The 24,325-nt window shown below is 47.6% G+C and overlaps 1 protein-coding gene across 1 annotated transcript; it reads left to right on the plus strand.

Annotated features, from left to right (window-relative positions):
- The first annotated feature begins 15,705 nt into the window (after window positions 1-15,705).
- LOC123068994 (leucine-rich repeat extensin-like protein 3) lies at window positions 15,706-18,178 on the plus strand. Its single transcript, XM_044491708.1, has one exon. It carries the CDS (start codon window positions 15,898-15,900, stop codon window positions 17,659-17,661), a length of 1,764 nt encoding a protein of 587 aa, XP_044347643.1. The 5' UTR covers window positions 15,706-15,897; the 3' UTR covers window positions 17,662-18,178.
- Window positions 18,179-24,325: the final 6,147 nt, after the last annotated feature.

The raw sequence follows: 24,325 nt of genomic DNA on the forward strand, positions 1-24,325 counted from the left end.
CGAGAGACAGCTGGGAGTTGCATTCTTAATGCGCTCTGGTTCATCATGTGTGGGCACTGCGCAACCAACATTTTATTATCCAAAATCTGCTTGCTCTTCTTTACCATGTTCCTCTTCCGTTCTTCTTTAATATGTACTCTCTCCGTTCCTAAATACAAGTCTTTGTATAGATTCCACCATGGACTACATATGGAGCAAAATGAGTGAATCTACACTCTAAAATGTATCTGGATACATCTGTATGTGATCCATAGTGGAAATCTCTACCAAGACTTATATTTTGGAACGGAGGGAGTATGATAGTAGTACAGTATGTTCCTTGTACTGAAGATGAGCAGGGACATTTGCAGTGTAGAGGTCTATACGGTCGGTTGTGATGGACACTTTGAGCCTCTTTGATTCGTAGGATCTTGTAAACATAGGAATAGGATTTGTAGTGGCCTGCCCACTTGAATCCTATAAGAATAGCAAGGAAATGCGGGGAGCTGTGTCGCCTTTGAGAGTTACACTGATATTAACAGTACCGCACCTTCACTTGAAGAGAGCTGGTATCCGAAGCCTTTCTAGCCGTACCGGCAAACTAGCACATATATTCCAGCAAGTTCCACTTTGCTGATTTTACTCTGATGCTTAAGGTTTTCCCGTTATATCTACACTATGATCTGTGTAGCTGCTTTGTGTCGCACTAGCAGCAGTCCACTCTTGAAGCTAAACACTGCAATGACTTACAAAATTGGCACCAAGGCATTGAGTGCCATTCTGGATGCAATGAAACTCATACGCTCCCCACCTGTTGACTCTTGTTCAGAATATGATCCTAATGACTCTTGTTCAAAATTGCCACATATAGAGAGACAACATGGAATTGCATTTCTTTGGGCGCTGTGATTCATCATGAGTGGGCAACCAACATTGTATGCAATGAAGCGGAACCTCAAGAATATGCTTCCTCTTCTGTTCTTTAACATGTTCCTCTTTGTTTATTCTGTATTTAGTACGTACAGTATGTTCCTTGTCAGGAAGGGGCGCAGGGACATCTGCAGTCAACAGCTGATAGAGCTGGCCTGTACGTGATCGATAGGCTTTCAATTACTAGCGGCAATACAACACCGTATTTTCAAGCCAGTTCCACTTTCCCGATTTATATATCGTGGTTATGGTGTACCCCTGTTATGTACACTATGATCTGCCTAGTTGCTGTGTGCTCTTGTTATCATGGTTTGGCAATAAACTCTCTATACAGTATATTATGAACCTGTCATCTGCCAGCTATCCTTACTTCTGGAGCCTATTTTTTTGTGTACTTGTGCCAGATTATATAAATGCACGCACCATATTACAGCACACATGAGCTCTCTCATCAGAATCCAGTGATAGCACACAAGTGTTTACAGGGGCGCCCCTATATTAGAATATCATCTGCATTACAAAGATAATCTCACAACTATTTATGTTTTCATGGTTCTCAGATATTATACGCAATTACAGTGAATATCAGAATCCGCGCATCAGAAGAATATTGTGGAACACTGCAATGACTTACAAAATTGGCACCAAGGCATTGAGTGCCATTCTGGAAGCAATGAAACTCATACGCTCCCCACCTGTTGATTCTTGTTCAGAATATCATCCTAATGACTATTCTAACCTCGAGGAGTCAAAGGCAGATGGCCTGTCCTGTTCACCCATCAAGGTGCCTGTTCTAATTTGGCAAGGTTTTATTGATTGCGCGTATCTTGCATATGTTGTCTTGCATTTCTTCTACTTTGTTGCACCGCCATCTGCTTAGTTTACTCATCATATAACTCGAGATGCCATGCCCATCCATTATCAATACATATTCCATCTGTCATCATACCATGTTTTTCCACTCAAATGTTGTTCTTGTGCATCAGACATCAAAAAGGAAGAGGGTGATTGCCGAACCCGAAGGAGCACCAGCAAAGTCCTTGAAAAACGTGGTGGTGCCGGAGAAATCAGACAGCGCCCCACTTATATTGGCTGTACAACCAGTGACACAAAACGTAGGACCGACTCCAGCAGACTGTACCCATACTTCACTGGCCACACCACTAGCCCCACCACACAGGACCTGCACTCCAGCAAAAGGTATACCGATTTCATTTGCCATAGCACCAGCCGTACCACAGAAAAATCCCACTCCAGCAAAAAGTACAGCAAGTCCACCGGCCGAAGACCTATCCCAACTGCAGAGACGGCCAATTCCTGCAGATTGGAACCCCATTCCATTTATTCCCAGTTTAAAAGACAATGCTTTCAATGTTGTTAGGGACTACGTGCATATATTCCCATCATGGGAAGATTATAGTGAAGACAAACACCATTTTCACATCTTCCTGTCCAACTTACGTGTAAGTGCTATTATTCATGGTTATTATTTTCCTGTTTTCTGCTGATCGAACACATCAATGATTTACATTACATTGTTGTAACTAGGCGAGGGTCAATCTGGATAGTCATGACGAGCAAAGCTTGCTTGTGCTTTTCAAGGAAGCATTGCAGCAGTATCGGTGTTACCTGAGGAAATCACACTTTGATGGCAAGTCTATAAACGAATTTCCGGTGAAGTCTCCTGTGCTAAATTTAGAAGACATTGAATGGAAAAACCTTGTTATGCACTGGTCTCGTTCCCAGGATGAGGTACTGTCTATGAAATCACATGACAATTTGAACTTCTACTTTTCCGCATGTGCCTTACGGATCTTTTTTGCAGGAAATCTGCTCGAAGAAGAATTCCGGTTTGAAAAGAACGACAGGATATCGCAAATATGCTGCCCGCTGCTTTGCTCTTGTTAGTACCTGTTGTCCTGTATCACTGTACTTGCATACATACCTGGTTCATTATGTGACAGCAGTATGCATGATAGCTTGCTTATCAATTGTTCGCTCCAAATTATCTGATCTGTATGAATGGTTACATTAGTGTAGAATATATCCAATGCCAATGAATTTTTTTAGCTCTGCATTGTTCTTGTAAGTACATGTTGTCCTTTATCAGTGTACTTATATTGACAGGTAGTTGTTCATGTACCATCACTCTGCAGCTTATTTTCCTTTGCCCTCCATTTTCTACACATCAGATCTATATTTACTCTTACCATAAGGTTGGTACTGAAGAAGTTTAGCTGTGCATTGCTCTTGGCTGTGCCTTTTGCCTGTATCGCTGCACATACATTTATAGCTACTTGGTTATGTAGCATCACTCTTCATCTTATCTTAAATATTCTCCATTTTTTCGTATATTATCACATCTATATATACTCTTAACAAAATGTAGAATAAAGGCAATGCTTATGAAGAAGATTCTGTGGTAAACTTCTTGAATTGCCCCCCCCCATCAGCATGGACAAGGGCTTTATAGAGCCTGTCTTCACCAGTAATGTAAGTTTGTCCTTCTCAAGCCTTCAAACTTTGTTGTGTATATTTGGTTAGGCATGACTGCAACAGCTGTTTATTTTTGGTGTTTGCATCAAATTGCATGTTTAAAGTTTATTATGTAGTTCATAAACAAAAGTTTGTCCTTCTCAATTTAAGTTTTCAGTTGTACAACCAAGTTCCTTCTTCATACCATGTAAATTAAACTATACAGAGCAAGTGATCTTCTTTTGCACTGCATGTATGCTTCTGTTCTTCATCCGTAATCCAGTGGTGTGGTGAACCTACCCACTACAGCACAATGTCATATTCTGCAATGTCTTAACTATGAACAATGTCATATCATTCTACTATTATTTAAACCGTCTCTTTATTTGCCAATCTGAAATGGGATAAATTGACAGCACACTAACCATTGATACTTATGAGTTCTTGATCTGTAATCCAGTGGTGTCGTGAAGCTGCCAACTCCTTCACAATGTCATTTCCTGCCATGTCTTGACCTGAACAATACCATATTGTGTTAATGCATTTTAAACTGTGTCACTTTATTCGTCAGTAAGAAATGTGATGAATTGTCAGCACTGATACTTTTATGTGCAAAACCTGTCATCTGTCTGCTTGTTTATCTTTCAGAGTGAGGAAGATATAAGTGTTGAACAAGCGCAGTCTCATCATCTTGCTCAGGTGCTTGCGCTGCAGCTCGCCAGCAGGGCTAACCTTTCTTGAACTCTATTGAAGTGCTGTCGGTTTTGTATATTATTTTGTCGGCGTGTTTATTTGCACTGGTGGCGATCTTTGATGCCCAGTGTATGTAATCTGCTGTCTGCTTGTGCTTTATTATCATAGTGGCGAACTTTGATGCCCAGTGGATGTAATATGCCGTAATTTCTTTATTGTATAGTCTAGGTTTTTTCTTATTCACGATGCTGCAGTTATTTTACTGTATATATATCCTGTCTTCGCAGTAAAGCGGCCAAACCGTAAAATTACGGTACATAATCGGGCCGTCATGCAATCACGATGTATGATCCGCATCATGGGCCCCGTCAAACTGGCCCACTAGTAGATTCGGGCCTTTAATAGGCCGAGTAACCCCGGCCCTCTTTTCGCAAGAAAACTCAATGGGCTTTTAGGAGGCTGAGAAGTAGGTTGGGCCTGAAACGTGCCGAACAGCTCACGGGCCGGCAGCAGCCCGAAATGGACCCCGGCCCATGATTGTGCGAATCAAATCACGGGCTTTTAACAGGCCAAAATTGTCTCGGTCCTTGTTTGGCCCAATCAGATATCGGCTGCGAGCAGGCCGGATGCAAACCGGGCCGTAGTTAGGCCCAACTATATGACGGGCTTTTAACAGGCCGAAATTAATATAGGGCCGAAATGTTAAACGGGCCCTTAACAGGCCGAAACTAATATCAGGCCGAATTACTAAATGGGCCTTTAGCAAGTGGGCCCAAAAGCATAGCGTCCAGTTAACGGGCCGAATCTGATATGGGCCATAATTGAGGCCAAAGCCTCTTAAAGGGCCGGACCTGATCTGGGCCGTGATTTGGCCCAGAACGTGGGAGGCTTTTAACGGGCCGGATCTCATATGGGCCATTATTAGGCCCGGAACGTGGCAGGCCATTAATGGACCGGATCAAATATGGGCCGGCATTTGGCCCAAAACATGCCAGCCAGTTAATGGGCCAGCCTACTAGGGCCCTCAAAATCTTGTGGGCCTACAGCTGGGCCGGCCTTTTAGTGTTGGTGAAATCTCATGGGCCTTTAGCTGGGCCGGCCCATTATGATCCGCAAGAATTTTGTGGGCCTTTACCTGGGCCGGCCCATTATGGCACACAAAAATCTTGTGGGCCTTTACTTGGGCCGGCCCATTATGGCCCGTGAAATCTTGTGGGCCTTTAGCTGGGCCAGCCCATTATGGTCCGCAAAATCTCGTGGGCGTTTAGCTGGGCCGGCCCATTATGGTCCGCAAAATCTTGTGGGCCTTTAGTTGGGCCGGCCCATTTAAACTTGATGGGTCGTGCCACGTGTCAACGTATCATAGGCGCCTTGTGTCCAATGAGTGCATGACATCTGTCCCAACGATGAGCCGACACGTGTTTCCTCCAGCCAACGATGATTTTAGATGTGGAAAATCCCCATTGGTCGGGGATGTTAACGGGTTATCGGATCCAAAACCCGACCCGATAGCTTAACGGTGTTCCGTTATGGTGGATGCCACATGTCGGTCACCCTTGATGAAAGCACTTCTGTGACGCACGATTTATCGTCATGGAAGTGGACACTTACGTGATGATAATTTTGGTAATGTCATGGAACACTTCTATGACAGCACTGGTATGACTATCTTGATTCTGTCATAAAATCGTCATGGATGTACATGCATGACAAAAAACGCGACCTACTGTGACAAACACGTATCATCACGGAAGTGTATTTTTTTGTAGTGGTGGTCTTCGCGAGACTTCCCTGGTCTTGTGCTGCCGCGGTCGGGGCCATGGTTGGTAGCGATGCAGCCTTGACCTGACGCTCTTCCTGAACCGCCACCAGAGCTGCGCTGGCGGAGTAGGGCGTGGCGGCGAGGTAGAGCAGTAGAGGCTCCTGAGGGTGTGGCGCCACCATCACCGGAGGGCTAGTCAGGTACTTCTTGAGACCTTGAAATGCTTCGTCGGCCTCCTGTGTCCATTCGAACGGGCCCTTCTTCTTCATCATCTTGAAGAAGGGCACGACATGTTCCCCCGGCTTGGAGATGAAGTGTCCTAACGCAGTTACGCGCCCGGCGAGCTTCTGCATTTTCCTGAGGGTTTGTGGAGGACTCATGTCTTCGATCGCATTGACCTTCTCTGGGTTGGCCTCGATCCCCCTGTGGGACACGAGGAAGCCCAGAAGCTTTCCAGAGGGAACGCCAAACACGCATTTCTCCGGGTTGAGTCGCAGGTACACTTCACGAAGGCTCGCGAAGGTTTCTTCCAGGTCCTGGATCAAGGTCTTCGTCTCCTGAGACTTTACCACAATGTCATCGACGTAGGCCTTGACGTTTCTCCCGAGCTGCCGGCCCAAGGCGATATGCATCAGTCGCTGGAAGGTTGCGCCCGCGTTGCGCAACCCGAACAGCATGCAGGTGTAGCAGTACACCCCGCACGGGGTCAGGAAGGCCGTCTTCTCCACGTCTTCTACCGCCATCTTGATTTGATGATAGCCGGAAAATGCATCCAGGAAGCACAGCAGGTCGCACTCTGTGGTGGAGTCGACAATTTGGTCAATGTGAGGGAGCGGGAATGGATCTTGAGGGCAGGCCTTGTTGAGGTTGGTGAAGTCGACGCACATGCGCTCCTTTCCTCCCTTTTTCGGCACAACAACAAGGTTTACCAGCCATTCGGGGTAGCGAACCTCGCGAATGACACCCGCCGCCTCTAGTTTGTGGGTTTCTTGGATGATGAAGGCCTGCTTCTCGGTGGACTGCCGCCTTGCTTTCTGCTTCACGGGGCGTACATTAGGGCACACATTCAGGTGATGCTCAATCACCTGCCTTGGGACCCCTGCTAGCTGCTTGGATTCCCACACGAACACCTCCTTGTTCGAGCGCAGGAATTTCACTAGCACCTCCTCCTGTTCGGGGTCGAGATTGGCACCTATGGTGAAGGTGGCGCCGGAGGATCCATCCTCATCAACTGGTACCTGCTTGGTCTCCACCTTGTCTTGGATGAACAACTGCTTCTTCTTGGTCACCGCAACCCCCTTGGCCTTGGGGGTGTCGGTGCCGGCGGGCTGCACTGCTGCGGCTGTCTTGAGGGCGAGCTTGAACGCCAGCAGAGCATCTTTGGTATCCCCAGCTATGGTGAGGACGCCACTGCTCCCGGGCATCTTCATGAGGTTGTAGGCCGGATGGGTCGCTGCCATGAATTGGGCTAAGGTGGGGTAGCCGAGGATGGCGTTGTACGGGAGGCTGATGTGGGCGATTTCGAAGTTGACCAACTCTGTGCGGAAGTTGTCGTGGGTGCCGAAGGTCACCGGAAGGCGGATCTGCCTTAGGGAGCCGGAGAAACCACCTCCGACGCCCGAGAAGGGCTAGCTGGGTTGGAGTCGTTCCAGCGGCACATGGAGCAGGCTGAAGGCCTCCACCGAGAGCACATTGAGGCCGGCACCGCCATCGATGAGGGTCCTGGTGATGGCCACCTGGCGGTAGGTGGGCGTGCAAAGCATTGGGAGCATGCCCGAGAAGGCGGTGTTGACGGGGTGATCGTCCGAGCTGAAGGTAAGGTCGGCCTTGGGTGCCGCCCAACCTGGAGGAGCTCCGCGCCGCGTGAGGGCGGCGCCGATCTGGCGGACGAACGACTTGATGTGGCGGCCCGAGGGTGGCGCCTGCGAGCCAGCCAGGAGAGCTGCAATGACCGGGGGCGTCGGCGCAGCGTGGTGGGTGAGGAAGAGGTTGCGCAGCTCGTCCCAGGAGGCCACATAAGCCGCTGGCAGGTGGAGCAGCCACATGCGCGGGACGCCGGTGAGGGCCATGGGAAACCAGTTGGCCATGACCTTGTCGTCGCCCCTGGCCTTGAGGACGGCCTCCTCGTACGCCAGCAGGAAAACCAGCGGATCTGTTGCGCCGTTGTAGCGCGATGGCATCTCTGGCTTGAACTTGCACGGCCACTGCACCTGTCACAAGGTGGGGGCCAAGGCTCGGAGCCCCCTAGCCCCGGTGCTGGCATCGGCTGCTGGAGCTGGCGGCGCGTTATCCGCCATGAGGGCGAAGCATGGTGTTGATGGATAACGGGTCAACGGAAGGGAGAGCTCTGACGCACCCCTACCTGGCGTGCCAAATGTCGGATATCAGGTTACGGCAAAACCCTTAAGGTTCAAACTCTGGGGTGCGCATGAAGATCTACTCCCTACTGATCCACGCCCCAAAACCTTGCCGCGAATCTAGGCTAGCACGATGAACAACACAAGGGACACGAGGTTTATACTGGTTCGGGCCACCGTTGTGGTGTAATACCCTAATCCAGTGTGTGGTGTGATGGATTGCCTTTGGGGATGATGATGGACAATACAGAGGAAGAACAGCCTCACGAGGGGTATTCTTGAGCTGGTGCGGTGTTCTACTTGGGAAGGATTCGATCCGATCTCCCTCTACTGTCGTGGCCATCTCTATTTATAGAGGCCTTGGTCCTCATCCCAAATACTGAGCGGGAAGGGAGCCAACAACGGCCATTTTGAAGGGGGACATCTAGTACAAGCTATCCTGACTAAAGTTGGTCTTCGTCTGCCAAAGGCACTGGTGATGATGCCGTCTTGGGCTCCACGATGATCTCCATCCTGCCGCTCTGTTGGTCTTGGTATCGTTGCACCGATATGGAAACCTTTGCTTGATGCCTCGGTACTCCACGCCTGCGCTTGCCCCCTTTGCACCAAAGAGGAAATGAGGACACTGCGCTGGCTGGCGCCCGCCTGGTCTTGATCGTCATGGCTTGTGTGACGAGCACCTCGCGAGGTACTCCTTGCCTTGATCTCTCCGCCTCCTAGCGAGCCTGCCTGGTGAGGCCACCCCTGAGAAAGCCTTGCGTCGTCCGAGCCGCGAGGCTTGGCCCCTTGCGAGGGTCTTGAGTGTTTGTTGATGAAGACGGGCCGTACTGGGCCGCTACTTGAGCCACGCCGCAGGCCGCAGGCAGGCAAGTCTGGGGACCCCCGTTCCCAGAACGTCGACAGAGTGGGATCGCTATAGCATTTCTGATATTATATGTGGGTGATATATTGTTGATTGGAAATGATATATAATTTCTGGATAGCATAAAAGTATACTTGAATAAGAATTTTTCAATGAAAGACCTCGGTGAAGCTACTTACATATTGGGCATCACTATCTATAGGGATAGATCGAGACGCTTCATAGGACTTCCACAAAGCACATACCTTGGCAAAGTTTTGAAGAAGTTCAAAATGGATCAGTCTAAGAAAGGGTTCTTGCATGTGTTATAAGGTGCGAAGTTGAGTAAAACTTAAAGCCCGACCACGACGGAAGATAGAGAGAGAACGAAATTCATTCCATATGCCTCATCCGTAGGTTCTATAAAGTATGCCATGCTGTGTACCAGACCTATTGTGTGCCTTGCTATGAGTTTGGCAAGGGGGTACAATAGTGATCCATGAGTAGATAACTGGACATCGGTCAAAATTATCCTTAGTTACCTAAGAGGACTAAGGAAATATTTCTCGGTTATGGAGGTGATAAAGAGTTCGTCGTAAAGGGTTACGTCTGCAAGCTTTGACACCGATTCAGATGACTCTGAGTCTCAATCTGGATACATATTGAAAGTGGGAGCAATTAGCTAGAGTAGCACCATGAGGAGCATTGTAGACATAGAAATTTGCAAAATACATACAGATCTGAATGTGGCAGACCCGCTGACTAAACTTCTCTCACAAGCAAAACATGATCACACCTTAGTACTCTTTGTGTATTAATCACATGGCAATGTGAACTAGATTATTGACTCTAGTAAACTCTTTGGGTGTTAGTCACATGGCGATGTGAACTATGGGTGTCACATGGCAATGTGAACTAGATTATTGACTCTAGTGCAAGTGGGGGACTGATAGAAATATGCCCTAGAGGCAATAATAAAATGGTTATTATTATATTTCCTTAATCATGATAAAGGTTTATTATTCATGCTAGAATTGTATTGACTGGAGACTTAAATACATGTGTGGATACATAACAAATACCGTGTCTCTAGTGAGCCTCTACTAGACTAGCTTGTTGATCAAAAGATGGTTAAGGTTTCCTAACCATAGACATGAGTTGTCATTTGATAACGGGATCACATCATTAGGAGAATGATGTGATGGACAAGACCCATCTGTTAGCTTAGCATATGATCATTAGTTTACTACTATTGCTTTCTTAATGTCAAATACATATTCATTCGACTATGAGATCATGCAACTCCCGGATACCGGAGGAATACCTTGTGTTCTATCAAACGTCACAACGTAACTGGGTGATCATAAAGATGCTCTACAGGTATCTTCAAAGGTGTCTGTTGAGTTGGCATGGATCGAGATTAAGATTTGTCACTCCGTGTATCGAAGAGGTATCTCTGGGCCCTCTCGGTAATACACATCAGAAGAAGCTTGCAAGCAAAGTGACTAAGGAGTTAGTTACGAGATGATGTATTACAGAACAGGTAAAGAGACTTGCCGGTAACGAGATTGAACTAGGTATAGAGATACCGACGATCGAATCTCGGGCAAGTAACATACCGATAGACAAAGGGAATTACGTATGTTGTCATAACGGTTTGACCGATAAAGACCTTCGTAGAATATGTAGCAACCAATCTGGGCATCCAGGTTCCACTATTGGTTATTAACCGGAGAGGTGTCTCAGTCATGTCTACATAGTTCTCAAACCCGTAGGGTCTGCGCGCTTAACGTTCGTTGACGATATAGTGTTATATGAGTTATATGATTTGGTGATCGAATGTTGTTTGGAGTCTCGGATGAGATCACATACATGACGAGGAGTCTCGAAATGGTCGAGAGGTAAATATTGATATATAGGACGATGGTATTCGGACACCGAAAGTGTTTTAGAGTGTACCGGGTATTCATCGGAGTACCGGAGGGGGTACCGGACACCCCCAGGAGGATAGTGAGCCTATTGGGCCATTAGAGGGGAGCACACCAGCCCAAAAGGGGATGGCGCACCCTCCATGTCAGCCTCCCAAGTGGGGGTAAAGGAAATGGGGGGATTCGGCCTCCCCCTTCCTTCCCTCTTCCCCCTTCCCTTCCATCCTCTAACAAATACGGTAGGGGGGGGGCACTTGGGAGGGACCCCAAGCAAGATTCGGCCTACTTGGGAGCGCCTCCTAGCTGCTCCCTCCTCCCTCCCACCTATATATATGTGGGAGGGGGGCGCCTAGCACAACCATGACAATTGCTTAGCCGTGGGCGGCGCCCCCCCTCCACCGTTTACCCCCTCAGTCATATTTTCGTAGTGCTTAGGCAAAGCCGTGCGAAGATCACTTCACCATCAGCATCACCATGCCGTCATGCTGCCGGAACTCATCCATTACCTCGTCGTCTTGCTGGATCAAGAAGGTGGAGGACGTCACCGAGCTGAACGCGGAGGTGTCGTACCTTCGGTACTCGATCGGTTGGAGCACGAAGAATTTTGACTACATCAACCGCGTTAATAAACGCTTCCGCTTAGAGTCTACGAGGGTACATAGACACACTCTCCCCTCTCGTTGCTATGCATCTCCTTGATAGATCTTGCATGTGCGTATTTTTTTTATTTTCCATGCAACGTTTCCCAACAGCGACTATTACGAAGATTTGTGAAACTTACCAAACCATAGTCTCTTCTTGAAAGCGGCTTTCATGCTTTTGCATCATTCAACCATAGAAGATACACTAATAGAAGCTCACGCAACATATCATCTAATGAGGCAACTGATTGAAGTGGTTTACAGCTAGTATCACATCCTACTTTATTTTGTCAGTAGCCACTAATAATATATGGCATATACATCACATATAAACACTTTACAAAGGTAGAAGCTGTAACTTGAGGTTGTTGTTGGCCTCTTCTCCGGTGAAAACCAAGCGTGGGGACGAAGTAAGGAGCGAAATGACAAAAGAGCAAAATAGAAAGCTTAGGTTCTTTAGTAGGAGATATTTCATACAAATTTGTTAATGTCTGAAGCATTTACACGGTTATATTCCCCTCAAATAGCTAATAAATTCAAGTAAAATGGTGTGAAGGTTGTGAAGCAACTAACTATTCCGCAGAAGGTACATAATGGAGCATTCAACCGACAAGAATAGTGCTCGGTATGCAATATATTAGGTTATAAAAATATACAATGTCTAAGCACAAGAACTTACCATTCAAAAGCAAGAATACTAGATGCCCAAAATGATTCTTTACGAGTCATATATTTTCTTTCCGCATCAATTGATGTCAGCTTTCAAATATAAAACTAAATCCAAATATGAGATTACCATTATAAAAATATGGTATAAGCATAGAAAAATTCAACCAATTTAAGGATAGCATTGCTTACACGAAGAGAATCATGGTAGTGCATCAAAATGAATGACTTCTTTGTGTGTGTGTGTGTATGTGAAGATTTTAGCACAATTTGTTGCACTAGTGTAAAATGAAGTCCATAAGGTAGAAGAAAGAAACATATCTCCAATGTGAAGTATATCTTTCATTGCAGCACGCGTATTGAACAAAGCAAAACCATGTTCTTGCATATTGAACAAAGCAAAACCATGTTCTTGATTGTTCGTTTGTTTGACATAGTCTCAGTAGAAACATTGTTTCTGAGGTTACATTGGGAAAATCATATTAAATTTTGGACGCCGATAACGCTCACACGTGTGGGCGTTAAGAGATCTGGCCACACGTCTTGTATGGTGTCTAAAAGGACCAACCCACACGCCTACGTGTGGACAAAACAATTAGCACACACACGTCTTTTTTTTTCTCGTGGTCCCTCTCACACGCCTACGTGTGGACAAAATGAATAACGCCCACACGGCCTCTCTCAGCCACCTACCTCACTGCCCCGCACGCCCCGCGTGACAGCCACCACGCGTCCCCGCAGTTGCCAAGGTCTTGACCCTCTTTAATGTTCGTTTAACTGCAGTTGCCATGTCGATGAACTACAGTTGCCATGGTTGTTCAACTGCAGTTGCCATCTCAGGTCAAGTGCCAGATGCCATTTTGGACAACTGCAGTTGTTGCCATGTATGGTCTGGTTTACTATAGTTGCCATGATTTGAAAACTTTAGGGGTTGCCACCTACTAACACTAGGCAGTTGCCACCTACTAACACTAGGTAATTGCCATGTATGGTCTGGTTTACTACAGTTACCATGATTTGAAAACCTTCGGAGTTGCCACCTACTAACACTAGGCAGTTGCCGTGTAGCGCTACAAAGAGACATTGCAAAATATCATGTTTCGTGTAAAGAGAGAGTTGCCATCTGCTTACAAGCACACTAGGGCAGTTGTCGCGTACCCTGCAAAACACATGGCAACTGACATGTTCGGGTAAAAAAAAGAGTTGTCATTTGCTTATAAGCACACTACACGTGGATCCACGCATGTGTGCGAGATGCAAACGCCCACACGTGTGGGCGTTAGTATTTCCGTAAATTTTATATTAGGAAAATCATATTAAATTTCATAAGCATGTGAGCCTATGATTGTAAAGAAGTAAAATAAAATAATTACAATCCACACTTGCAATGTATTGCTGCCTTGGTAGCATGAATCAATAAGAAAAAATATCTAAAAACCAACCCTTTTTAGTGAGAACCTTGTACAAACCATGTGTTTAATGGTAAAAACTCCACTCTTTTACAAGTTATTTACGGTTGTAGGTACTCACTTCGTGCGTGGCCGGTTGTACACCGAACGAAGTATTTATTTATGGGAAACGTTTGGGCGCGGTGCGCCGGCCGAACTTTCTGCCGGTTCGCACGCCATGCTGGCAAACGCGCCCGTGCAGCGGCCTCACGCATCCCCGCTTCCTTCCTTATGCATCTCCATCTCCTACCTTCAGCCTACGTGCGCGCACCTTCCCCTCCTCCGAGCCGTGACTGGGCCTCCACGAACTCCATCGCCGGCGGCGAGGCGCTCCCTCGCCGGCCGCCATGGCTGCCTGCTGCCATGGCCAGATCCATCCCTTACCTACAGCCTTCAAGCGCGCGCATCCCCTCCCCTCCTTCTCCTCCCGGACAGCGACTGGGCCACCACAAGCTCCATCGCCGGCGGCCAGGCGCTCCCTCGGCGCCCGCCATAGCTGCCCACCCGCCATGCCCGGATCCACCTGCGTATAGAAGTGTTGCAACCGTCACCTAAAAAAGCTTCAACAGTCATTCAAAAAAGCTTCAACCATAGACATAAAAAGCTTCAACGGCACTGCACAACAAGGGGAAGCTGCAACCATAGTTGAATTTTGCTACTACCGGCGAAGCTTTTTGCTACATCCATCAGGCGGAGCTCGGACCTCGCGACGACGACAACGATATTTTGCTGCAACCGTAGCAGGATTTTGCTACTACGTTTTTTTTTGCTACATCGATGTAAGGCGGAGCTGCGACCTCGTGAAGGCGGCGACGGTGTTTTTGCTGCATCCGTAGCTTGATTTTGCTACGGCCGCTGAAGTTTTTTGCTACATCCAGCGAAAATGGCGAGCTACAACCAATGAAAACGGCGAAAACGACGACGTTTCTTTTTTGCTGCAACCGTGTCTCCATTTTGATACTTAAACAACGAAAAATGCTACAACGGGCAATTCTATTTGCTGGAACCCGTCAATCGCCAACGAGGCGGAGCTGCATCCATGGCGCGCGCGGGCGGCGAGGGCGGGATCCATCCATGGCGAGCGTGGGCGGCGAAGCTGCATCCATGGCAAGCGCTGGGCGGCGGAGCTGCATCCATGGGTGAGCGCAAATCTCTGATGAGGGCGGGCGGCGGAGCTGCATCCATGGCGAGCGCGGATCTGGGGCAAGCGCGGACGGCCGGCGAGGGCGCTCACCGGCGACGAGGAACGCCGCGGTGGTGCTTCAAATTCGGCTGTTTTCTGGCGAGGATATGGCGTGGTGTCGCCGGCGATCGGGCAGTTGCAATCTTTTTTTGGAAAATTGACTCAGAAAGAGGACAAAGCGAGAGACGGATCCGACGGTCTAATAGCTGTATCGGGCGGCCAGGGCTGGACCGGCCCAACTGTTGGGCCGGTGCGCCGACGCCTAGCGTCGCCCTTTATTTATTTATAAGGTTGGCCGAGGAGTTTAGAATTTCTTTCTACGATTCTGTGCGGCCCACCTTAATTCCTCCTTGACCAGTGCAGGTACAAGAGCAACAGCAGCATCCTTGTGCCAGTGAGCCCACTGCACGCCATCATCTACAACTTCCACCCCCTATCTAAGGAAAAAAAACATTTATACTACTAGTAGCTCTTTTTTTAATCTGCTAGTAATATAGTTTATGTCGTTGCTTTACTCCATCCCAAAGGTGAAAAAAAAAGGAGAGAAAAAGGGTCTCGCCTCACCTGCGGTCTCTGCAGAGTTTGAACTGGACAACGCGCGGGGAGCCAGCCAGGGTCTTTGCGAGTTTCACTCCGCTCCGTCTCTCGCCTCCGCGTCGCGTACGGGTCACAGCACGCGAACCCGGAGACAAACCCGGGGGACCCTCCCACAGTAACGCCGCCGCCGCTGCCACACCTGCCCCACGCCCCCTACACGTACCCCCTCCCACGCGCACACTGCTCATACTAAACCCCACCCGCCCGGGCCCCACTCACCCTTCCTTCCTCCTCGGCTCCGCCGTACGCGTTGAGCTGTGTGCGCGTTTATAGCTGGCCTCTGTCCTCCTCCTCCTCACCGTCTCTCTCCCTCTGTCCCCGCACTCCACTCCCCTCTCCCCCTCTGACAGCGCCCGGCCAACCGGCGCGGAGATCTCGCCGTCGCGCGGGAGATGAGATGATGCGAGCCGCGCTACTCCTGCTCGTCGCCCTCGCCGCCGCCGCCAGGGCCGCGGCGTCGGGCTTCTCCGGCTATGGAGGGGGCGAGGGGGCCGGAACGGCGGCGGCGGTGGAGGTGGATCCGTCGTGGCAGTTCCCGAGCCGCCGCATCGAGGACGCCTACGCCGCGCTGCAGACCTGGAAGCGCCACGCCATCTTCTCCGACCCGAAGAACCTCACCGCCGACTGGGCGGGCCCGGACGTCTGCAATTACACGGGCGTCTTCTGCGCGCCGCTGCCGTCCGACCCGCGCGTGCTCGCCGTCGCCGGCGTTGACCTCAACCACGGCGACATCGCGGGCTACCTCCCGCCGGAGCTCGGCCTGCTCGCCGACCTCGCGCTGCTGCACCTCAACTCCAACCGCTTCTGCGGCATGATCCCGGGAACGCTCCGCCGCCTCAGCCTCCTCCACGAGCTCGACCTCAGCAACAACCGCTTCGTCGGGCCCTTCCCCGAGGTCGTGCTCGACATGCCGGCGCTCCGGTTCCTCGACCTCCGGTTCAATGAGTTCGAGGGCGGCGTGCCCAGCCGCCTCTTCGACAAGCCGCTCGACGCCATCTTCCTCAACCACAACCGCTTCCGCTTCGAGATTCCGGACAACATCGGCAACTCGCCGGTCTCCGTCCTCGTCCTCTCGCACAACACCTTCGGCGGATGCCTCCCCGCCAGCCTCGCCAACATGTCCGGCACGCTCAACGAGATCTTGCTCATCAACAACGGCCTCGAGTCATGCCTGCCGCCGGAGCTCGGCCGCCTGCGGGAGCTCACGGTGCTCGATGTCAGCCACAACCAGCTCGCCGGCCCGCTCACGCAGGAGGTGGCGGGGCTGAGGAAGCTGGAGCAGCTCAACGTCGCGCACAACCTGCTCTCCGGGCCGATACCACAGGCCGTGTGTGCTCTGCCGCGGCTCAAGAATTTCACCTTCTCATACAACTTCTTCACCGGGGAGCCGCCGGCGTGCGCGCGCGTCGTGCCTCGGGGCAGCGACCGGGACAACTGCCTGCCGAATCGCCCCGCTCAGCGGACGCGGCAGCAGTGTGCCGCCTTCTATGCCCACCCGCCCGTCAACTGTGCGGCGTTCCAGTGCAAGCCGTTCGTCCTGCCTTCGCCGCCTCCGTCCCCGCCCCCGCCGTTGCCATCACCGCCACCGCCTTCTCCGCCACCACCATCCCCACCGCCGCCATCACCTCCTCCGCCTTCGCCATCTCCACCACCACCATTACCATCACCACCCCCACCTTCACCTCCACCGCCATCCCCGCCTCCACCATCACCTCCGCCGCCAGTCCACCACTCACCACCGCCGCCAAAGCCAGTCCACTCACCGCCGCCGCCAAAGCCAGTCCACTCACCGCCGCCGCCAAAGCCAGTCCACTCACCGCCGCCGCCAAAGCCAGTTCACTCACCACCGCCGCCAAAGCCAGTCCACCACTCACCGCCGCCGCCAAAGCCAGTCCACCACTCACCACCGCCGCCAAAGCCAGTCCACCACCACCCACCGCCTCCTCCTGCCCCGCATCCGCATCCAATGTGCCCCCCGCCGCCGCCCTGTGCCTGTCCGCCACCAGCATTGCCACCGCCGCCACCCTATTACCCCGGCACATTGCCACCTGTGTCCCGTGCAGAATATGGATCACCACCACCGCCACCCTATAACCCCAACCCATTGCCACCCGTCACCTGGGCAGAATATGGATCACCGCCACCGCCTTCACGGCAGTGATACACATAGATTCTCCAAAAAAACATCGTCTGAAGGAAGACATGGTTTTGCTCTCCCTCCTTACCTCTGTCCATGGATAGCAAGCTCACCAAATTTACGTGGTCATTGTCATGCTTAGCTGCTAGTGTTCTTGATTGATGGCTACCGGCGTGAAGAGTTAGTTGTAAGGTGGGCGGAATTTTCTGGATTATGATTTGTCGCCTGCGCATCGAGACGATTTGTGTTGCGGTGTTGAAAGGGATTGGCGAATAGGCCACAGATTGAAGGCAAATTGGGTTGTGAATAATAAGAGTTCGAGAGGGACAGAAGAGGATTTGTGAGTGAGTGAGTGGATTGTAGGTGCAGCAGGGATATAGTATGCGGGGTGTATAGAGAGAAGCATGAGTTCAGTTCAATTTAGTTAAATTCAGTCAGACATAAGTTTAGAACAAGAGATTCAGAGTGTTATTTCTTCCTTTTGTATCCCAGTTACTTCTTGGTTATTCGATTATTATATTATTTAGTCAGCATTTTTTTAGCTTTCTTCTTTTGTTAAGTGTTCTAGTCCAATCACTTTGACGAATTTTGTCATGTCTTTCCTGTTCCGCTGATGTGTTTTGTGATGGTACTTGTTTCTTGTGGATCACTGCTGCAGGTGACTTGCACTTTGCCAGAGTAGCAAGATTGGAAACATATTCTGCTCTGAATTATTAGGGGAAAACACCTGCTGTTATGGTTGCACTATGAGGATTTAGCCTGTGCCATCGAACTTCATCCGGAAAATTATTCTAGAATTAGTCTAATACGCCTCTGTATCAAAATTCTAGAATCCTTCTAATACTCCCTCTGTATCAGAATGTAAGAAGTTTTTTGACACTGCATAGTGTTAAAAAACGTACAGAGGTGGTACATTAGTACTAGTACATAGCAACTGTCTGCGTACTGTCCCCAAGTCCTACGTTTATGAGTGTCCTGCATCTGAGTTCCTTTTCATTTGCCCTGCCTACTGTAGCAGAATGTTAGAACTTGATAGATGTAAATTTGCGCAGTAGCTTTGCAAGCATATTACTCACGAAAGAATCTACGAAAGCCGCTGAAGTACGTGAGATCGGTGCAACTTTGCCTGTATCCTCTTTTCTTGATAAGGCATGGTCGAGGTGCTGGTGAGATCTGGAGCTCCTGCCACGTGCTCGCTTGCTTCAGAAGAATCCTGCCAGGGGCACCATTTTTCTTCTTCCCAAGAAACATATCTGATCCTGGAACCCTGTGTTCTGCAGCAGCGGCTGCTATGTTATCCTCATTGTTTACTTCAAGTCTGCAATTCCTGTTGTTAACTTTTTTAATTAGATTCATTTGCTGGTCTTGGAAGGAAAGGGGCAGAGAAGGACAGCCTGAGATTCCAATCCGAATTATTTTACTGTTTTGACCGTTGTCTGCTTACCCTTTGTGGCCAAAAGCTTGTGACTGTGATTGTTAACTAGTTAACCTTCTGCTTTCGTAGCAACACTCGCTTTGGTAGTACTCCCTCCGTTCCTAAATATAAGTCTTTGGAGGCATTTCACTATAGACCACATACGAAGTAAAATAAATGAACTACACTCTAAAATGCATCTATATACATCCGTATGTGGTCCATAGTGAAATCTCTACACAGACTTATATTTAGGAACGGAGGGAGTATGTTTTTATACTGTTAATTTTCTCCTGGAAGCTCGCAAGACGTGGTGACTTGGTGAGTGCTGGTGCTAAGTGCCACCACACTAGTACGCACACTAGTACGCACATTGGTCGACCGGCCAGCAGCATTTGGTTCTTTTGAGAGGAAAAAAGAAAGGCCATCATGGTCTGATATCGCACCCCTTTGCGTCCGGGACGACCGTTGCGCACCTTTTGCTGGTTTTGATCATGGCCGCTCTTTTGATCGCATCATTACAGCGCTCACTGGACGTTTGGATTGAAACGAGGGTAATTTTTTACGTACATTGTTCATTAGTTTCCTGTGTTCCAAAATATTTCATTTAGTCATAGTGGAGCATTTGGGTATTGACTGCGGGGAATATTGAGTATCGTAATTAGTTACAAAACATAGAATAACGTAGAATTTATTTCTACCTTGTTTCGTACTTCATGTTGATCATGTGCTCCTATATACATGCCCACAAAACTCAAGCAATATATCAATAAATTTCACCAATCTCCCATCTATTCATGTATATGGTATCAGAGTCAAGATGTCTTGAGTTTAAAACCCGGCTAACGCAATAAAATTGCAGCCCACTTTCGATCCATATTTAGGCCTGAAGGAACCAGACGTGAGGGGGACTGTTGACGTATAAATGCATAGCCCACTTTTCGTTGTCAGCTTGAGCTTTTGGGTGAACTGACCGGTGCGTGCAATTCCTACACTAGAGCCAGTCGTCAAAGCAAAGCCGCTCCGCCACTCCTAGCACCATGAAATTGCCAAATGGTGACCAATCAACTAGCCATTTTCGGGTTCGTCTTCTACATCTTGAATCCTCAAGCGAGGACCGATCCTTTCATTTTCTTGACGTGATTGTCGTGTTATAGTCCTTTTCCACTAACCTCGTCCTCAACTCGGGGTAGCTTGTAGACAACGCCTATAGTTCCTGCCACTTTGCGGCCTCTCACCCCTCTTCTGGTGATCGATGGTGAGGATGGAAATCGACTCTGCCATTGTCCAAGCTTCCCCTTCATGTTCGGTTGCCTCATTTGTGCACCCCGCTGGCTATCACGCCATTCAACTCGCCTCGCCCACGAAGTGTTTGAACGATTATGTCCCGTTGGCAACTTTTTTTAAAATATTTGTTTTCTTAATTTATGTGTTGATTTTGATTATATTTACCACTCCTGAAAAATGCAAGACATAGACCAGAAGAGTTTTTCGACGACTCGTCATCCAAGAAAGAAGAAGAAGAATTCAAGGTGGCATTGGTCATGATTATTAAAAGGAAGATGGGAAAAAGGGACGTGGTTCTTGATGAGCATACTCTACATCCATAATTTCCTTGAGTTTAATCATTATATTCTTGAGGTTACCAAAAACACCCCATTAGTTGTTACCTTTGGTTTTTTTTCTTTGTTTTGTGTTTTGTAGGGTTACTAGATTATTTCTTTAGTCTCATGGACATTTCGATGAAGAATGGAACCAAATTTGGAAAGTTTGGTGTATGTTATGAGAATCGAGTATATAGCAAAAAACTACCACATTGCAGGCTACGGCTACAAAACCTACCACTTTCTTAATTTTTCAAAAAACTACCATAAAATTGGTCCACTGTTCCAAAAAAACCTAGTCGCCGAACGATTAAAATTAAGCGGGGTTATGACAGGTAGGGCCCACCCATCAAGGTTTGGTCGAATCCTGGCTGACGATGCGCGTGGTGACGGCCATTAGGCCGCAACCATTTCGGCTGGTCCTGATCAACCCGAGCCATATTCTCTAACCAAGGTTATCAGTCCAGTAAGAAAACCAAGCAATACCTTGTTAGCAGCACCTCCACACAAACAACAATCCTTGCAACCCAACGTGAACAAGGGGTTGTCAATCCCTGGACGATTACGAGCAAGTTTAAATTGTATGGTATTTGATAGATAGATCGTACAAAAATATAAAATAAAATAAATAAAGTAAAAAACGCAACAAGGTATTTTTGGTTTTAATATATGATAAAAGATAGACCCGGGGGCTGATACGTCTCCAACGTATCTACTTTTCCAAACTCTTCTACCCTTGTTTTGGACTCTAATTTGCATGATTTGAATGGAACTAACCCGAACCGACGCTGTTTTCAGCAGAATTGCCATGGTGCTATTTTTGTGCAGAAATTAAAGTTCTAGAAATGACCTAAAACTTCACCGAGTCACTTTTTGAAATTAAAAAAAAATATCGGCGAAAGAATCAGCAGAAGGGGGCCCACACCCTATCCATGAGGGCGGGCGCGCGCCCTACCCCCATGGGCGCGCCCCTGCCTCGTGGGCCCCCCTGGAGCTCCACCGACCTCAACTCTAACTCCATATATTCACGTTCGGGGAGAAAAAATCAGGGAGAAGGATTCATCATGTTTTACGATATGGAGCCGCCGCCAAGCCCTGTTCTTCCTCAGGAGGACTGATCTAGAGTCCGTTCGGGGCTCCAGAGAGGGGAATCTGTCGCCATCGTCATCATCAACCATCCTCCGTCACCAATTTCATGATGCTCACCGCCGTGCATGAGTAATCCCATCATAGGCTTGCTGGACGGTGATGGGTTGGATGAGATTTACCATGTAATCGAGTTAGTTTTGTTAGGGTTTGATCCCTATTATCCATTATGTTCTAAGATTGATGTTGTTATGACTTTGCTATGCTTAATGCTTGTCACTAGGGCCGAGTGCCATGATTTTAGATGTGAACCTATTATGTTTTCATGAATATATGAGTGTTCTTGATCCTATCTTGCAAGTTATAGTCAACTACTACGTGCTATGATCAGGCAACCCCGAAGTGACAATAATCGGGACCACTCTCGGTGATGACCGTAGTTTGAGGAGTTCACGTATTCACTAAGTGTTAATGCTTTGGTCCGGTTCTCTATTAAAAGGAGGCCTTAATATCCCCTAGTTTCCAATAGGACCCGCCTGCCACGGGAGGGTAGGACAAAAGATAACATGCAAGTTCTTTTCCATAAGCACGTATGACTATATTCGGAATACATGCCTACGTTATATTGATGAACTGGAGCTAGTTCTGTGTCACCCTATGTTATAACTGTTGCATGATAAATGCCATCCGACATAATTATCCATCATTGATCCATTGCCTATGAGCTTTTCATATATTGATCTTTGCTTAGTTACTTCTCCGTTGCCACTGTTATGATTGCTACAAAACTATTACTGTTACTTTTGCCACCGTTATCGTTACTTCCATAGTACTTTGCTACTGAATACTTTGCTGCAGATATTAAGTTTTTCAGGTGTGGTTGAATTGACAACTCAGCTGCTAATACTTGAGAATATTCTTTGGCTCCCCTTGTGTTGAATCAATAAATTTGGGTTGAATACTCTACCATTGAAAACTGTTTCGATCCCCTATACTTGTGGGGTATCAAGACCTTTTTCGAGCGCCGTTGCCGGGGAGCATAGCTCTATTCTCTGAGTCACTTGGGATTTATATCTGTTGATCACTATGACGAATCTGAAAGACAACAAAACTAAGATCTATCCTTCAACTATGATGGGAGGTAAGGAACTGCCATCTAGCTCTGTAGTTGATTCACCTTCTGTTTTGAGTAAACTTGCAACACCTACACCTGCTATTGATTCCGATATGTCGCATGTTATTGATGATGCCACTTATGCTATGCATGATGCTTATGATTATACTACTTCTCTGCTTGATAATAATGTGCCACTGGGTGAATTTCTTGATGAACAACTTGCTAGGATTAGAGAGAATGAAATTACTGAAACTGATGATATTAATGAAAGTGATGATGAAGATTCTCCCCCTAGATATGAATTGCCTATTGAACCTGAAGGTTATGTTATGGATGAAGAAACTGCTAGAGACCTTTTTGCTTGCAATGATAAATATGATCTTAAGAAACTGTTAGTTAAGCTGAAATAAAAGTCTTTGAATGCTAGAATAAAATATGATCCTGCTTTTGCTAATTCACCTATTTGTGTTACTGATAAGGATTATGAATTCTCTGTCTATCCTGAGTTAATTACTTTGGTTGAATCTGATCCTTTCTATGTCTATCAATCTGAAACTATTGTGGCACATCTTACTAAACTGAATGATATAGCCACCCTATTCACTCATGAGGAAAAAAATTGCTATTACTATATTCTTAAATTGTTTCCTTTCTCATTAAAGGGTGATGCTAAGATATAGTTTAATTCTCTTGCTCCTGGTTGTGTGCGTAGTCCCCAGGATATGATTTACTACTTCTCTGCAAAATATTTCCCTGCTCATAAGAAATAAGCAGCCTTGCGGGAAATATTTAATTTTGTGCAAATTGAAGAAGAGAGTCTCCCACAAGCTTGGGGGAGGCTTCTCCAATTAGTTAATGCTTTGCCTGATCATCCTCTTAAGAAAAATGAAATACTTGATATCTTTTATAATGGACTAACTGATGCTTCTAGAGACCACCTCGATAGTTGCGCTGGTTGTGTTTTCAGGGAAAGAACTGTTGAACAAGCTGAACTGCTATTGAATAATATATTGAGTAATGATAATGATTGGACACTTCCTGAACCAACTCCTAAGCCAACTCTGAAGAAAAGGGGTATTCTATTTCTCAGTCCTGAAGATATGTAAGAGGCAAAGAAATCTATGAAAGAAAAAGGTATTAAAGCTGAAGATGTTAAGAATTTACCGCCTATTGAAAAGATAAATGGTCTTGATAACCTGACATAGGTAGTGATGGTAAATTCTCTCTATAGATTTGATAAGGGTGAAATCTGTAGGATCGAAAGTATGTCTAGAGGGGGGGGGGTGATTAGACTACTTGACCAAATAAAAACTTAACCTTTTCCCAATTTTAGTTCTTGGCAGATTTTTAGCAACTTAGCACAAGTCAAGCAATCACAATACAATTCAAGCAAGCATGCAAAGAGTATATGAGCAGCGGAAAGTAAAACATGCAACTTGCAAGAAAGTAAATGGGGGGAGTTTGAAG

The sequence above is a fragment of the Triticum aestivum genome, chromosome 3B (genome assembly GCF_018294505.1).
Source record: "Triticum aestivum cultivar Chinese Spring chromosome 3B, IWGSC CS RefSeq v2.1, whole genome shotgun sequence".
Classification (NCBI taxonomy): domain Eukaryota; kingdom Viridiplantae; phylum Streptophyta; class Magnoliopsida; order Poales; family Poaceae; genus Triticum; species Triticum aestivum.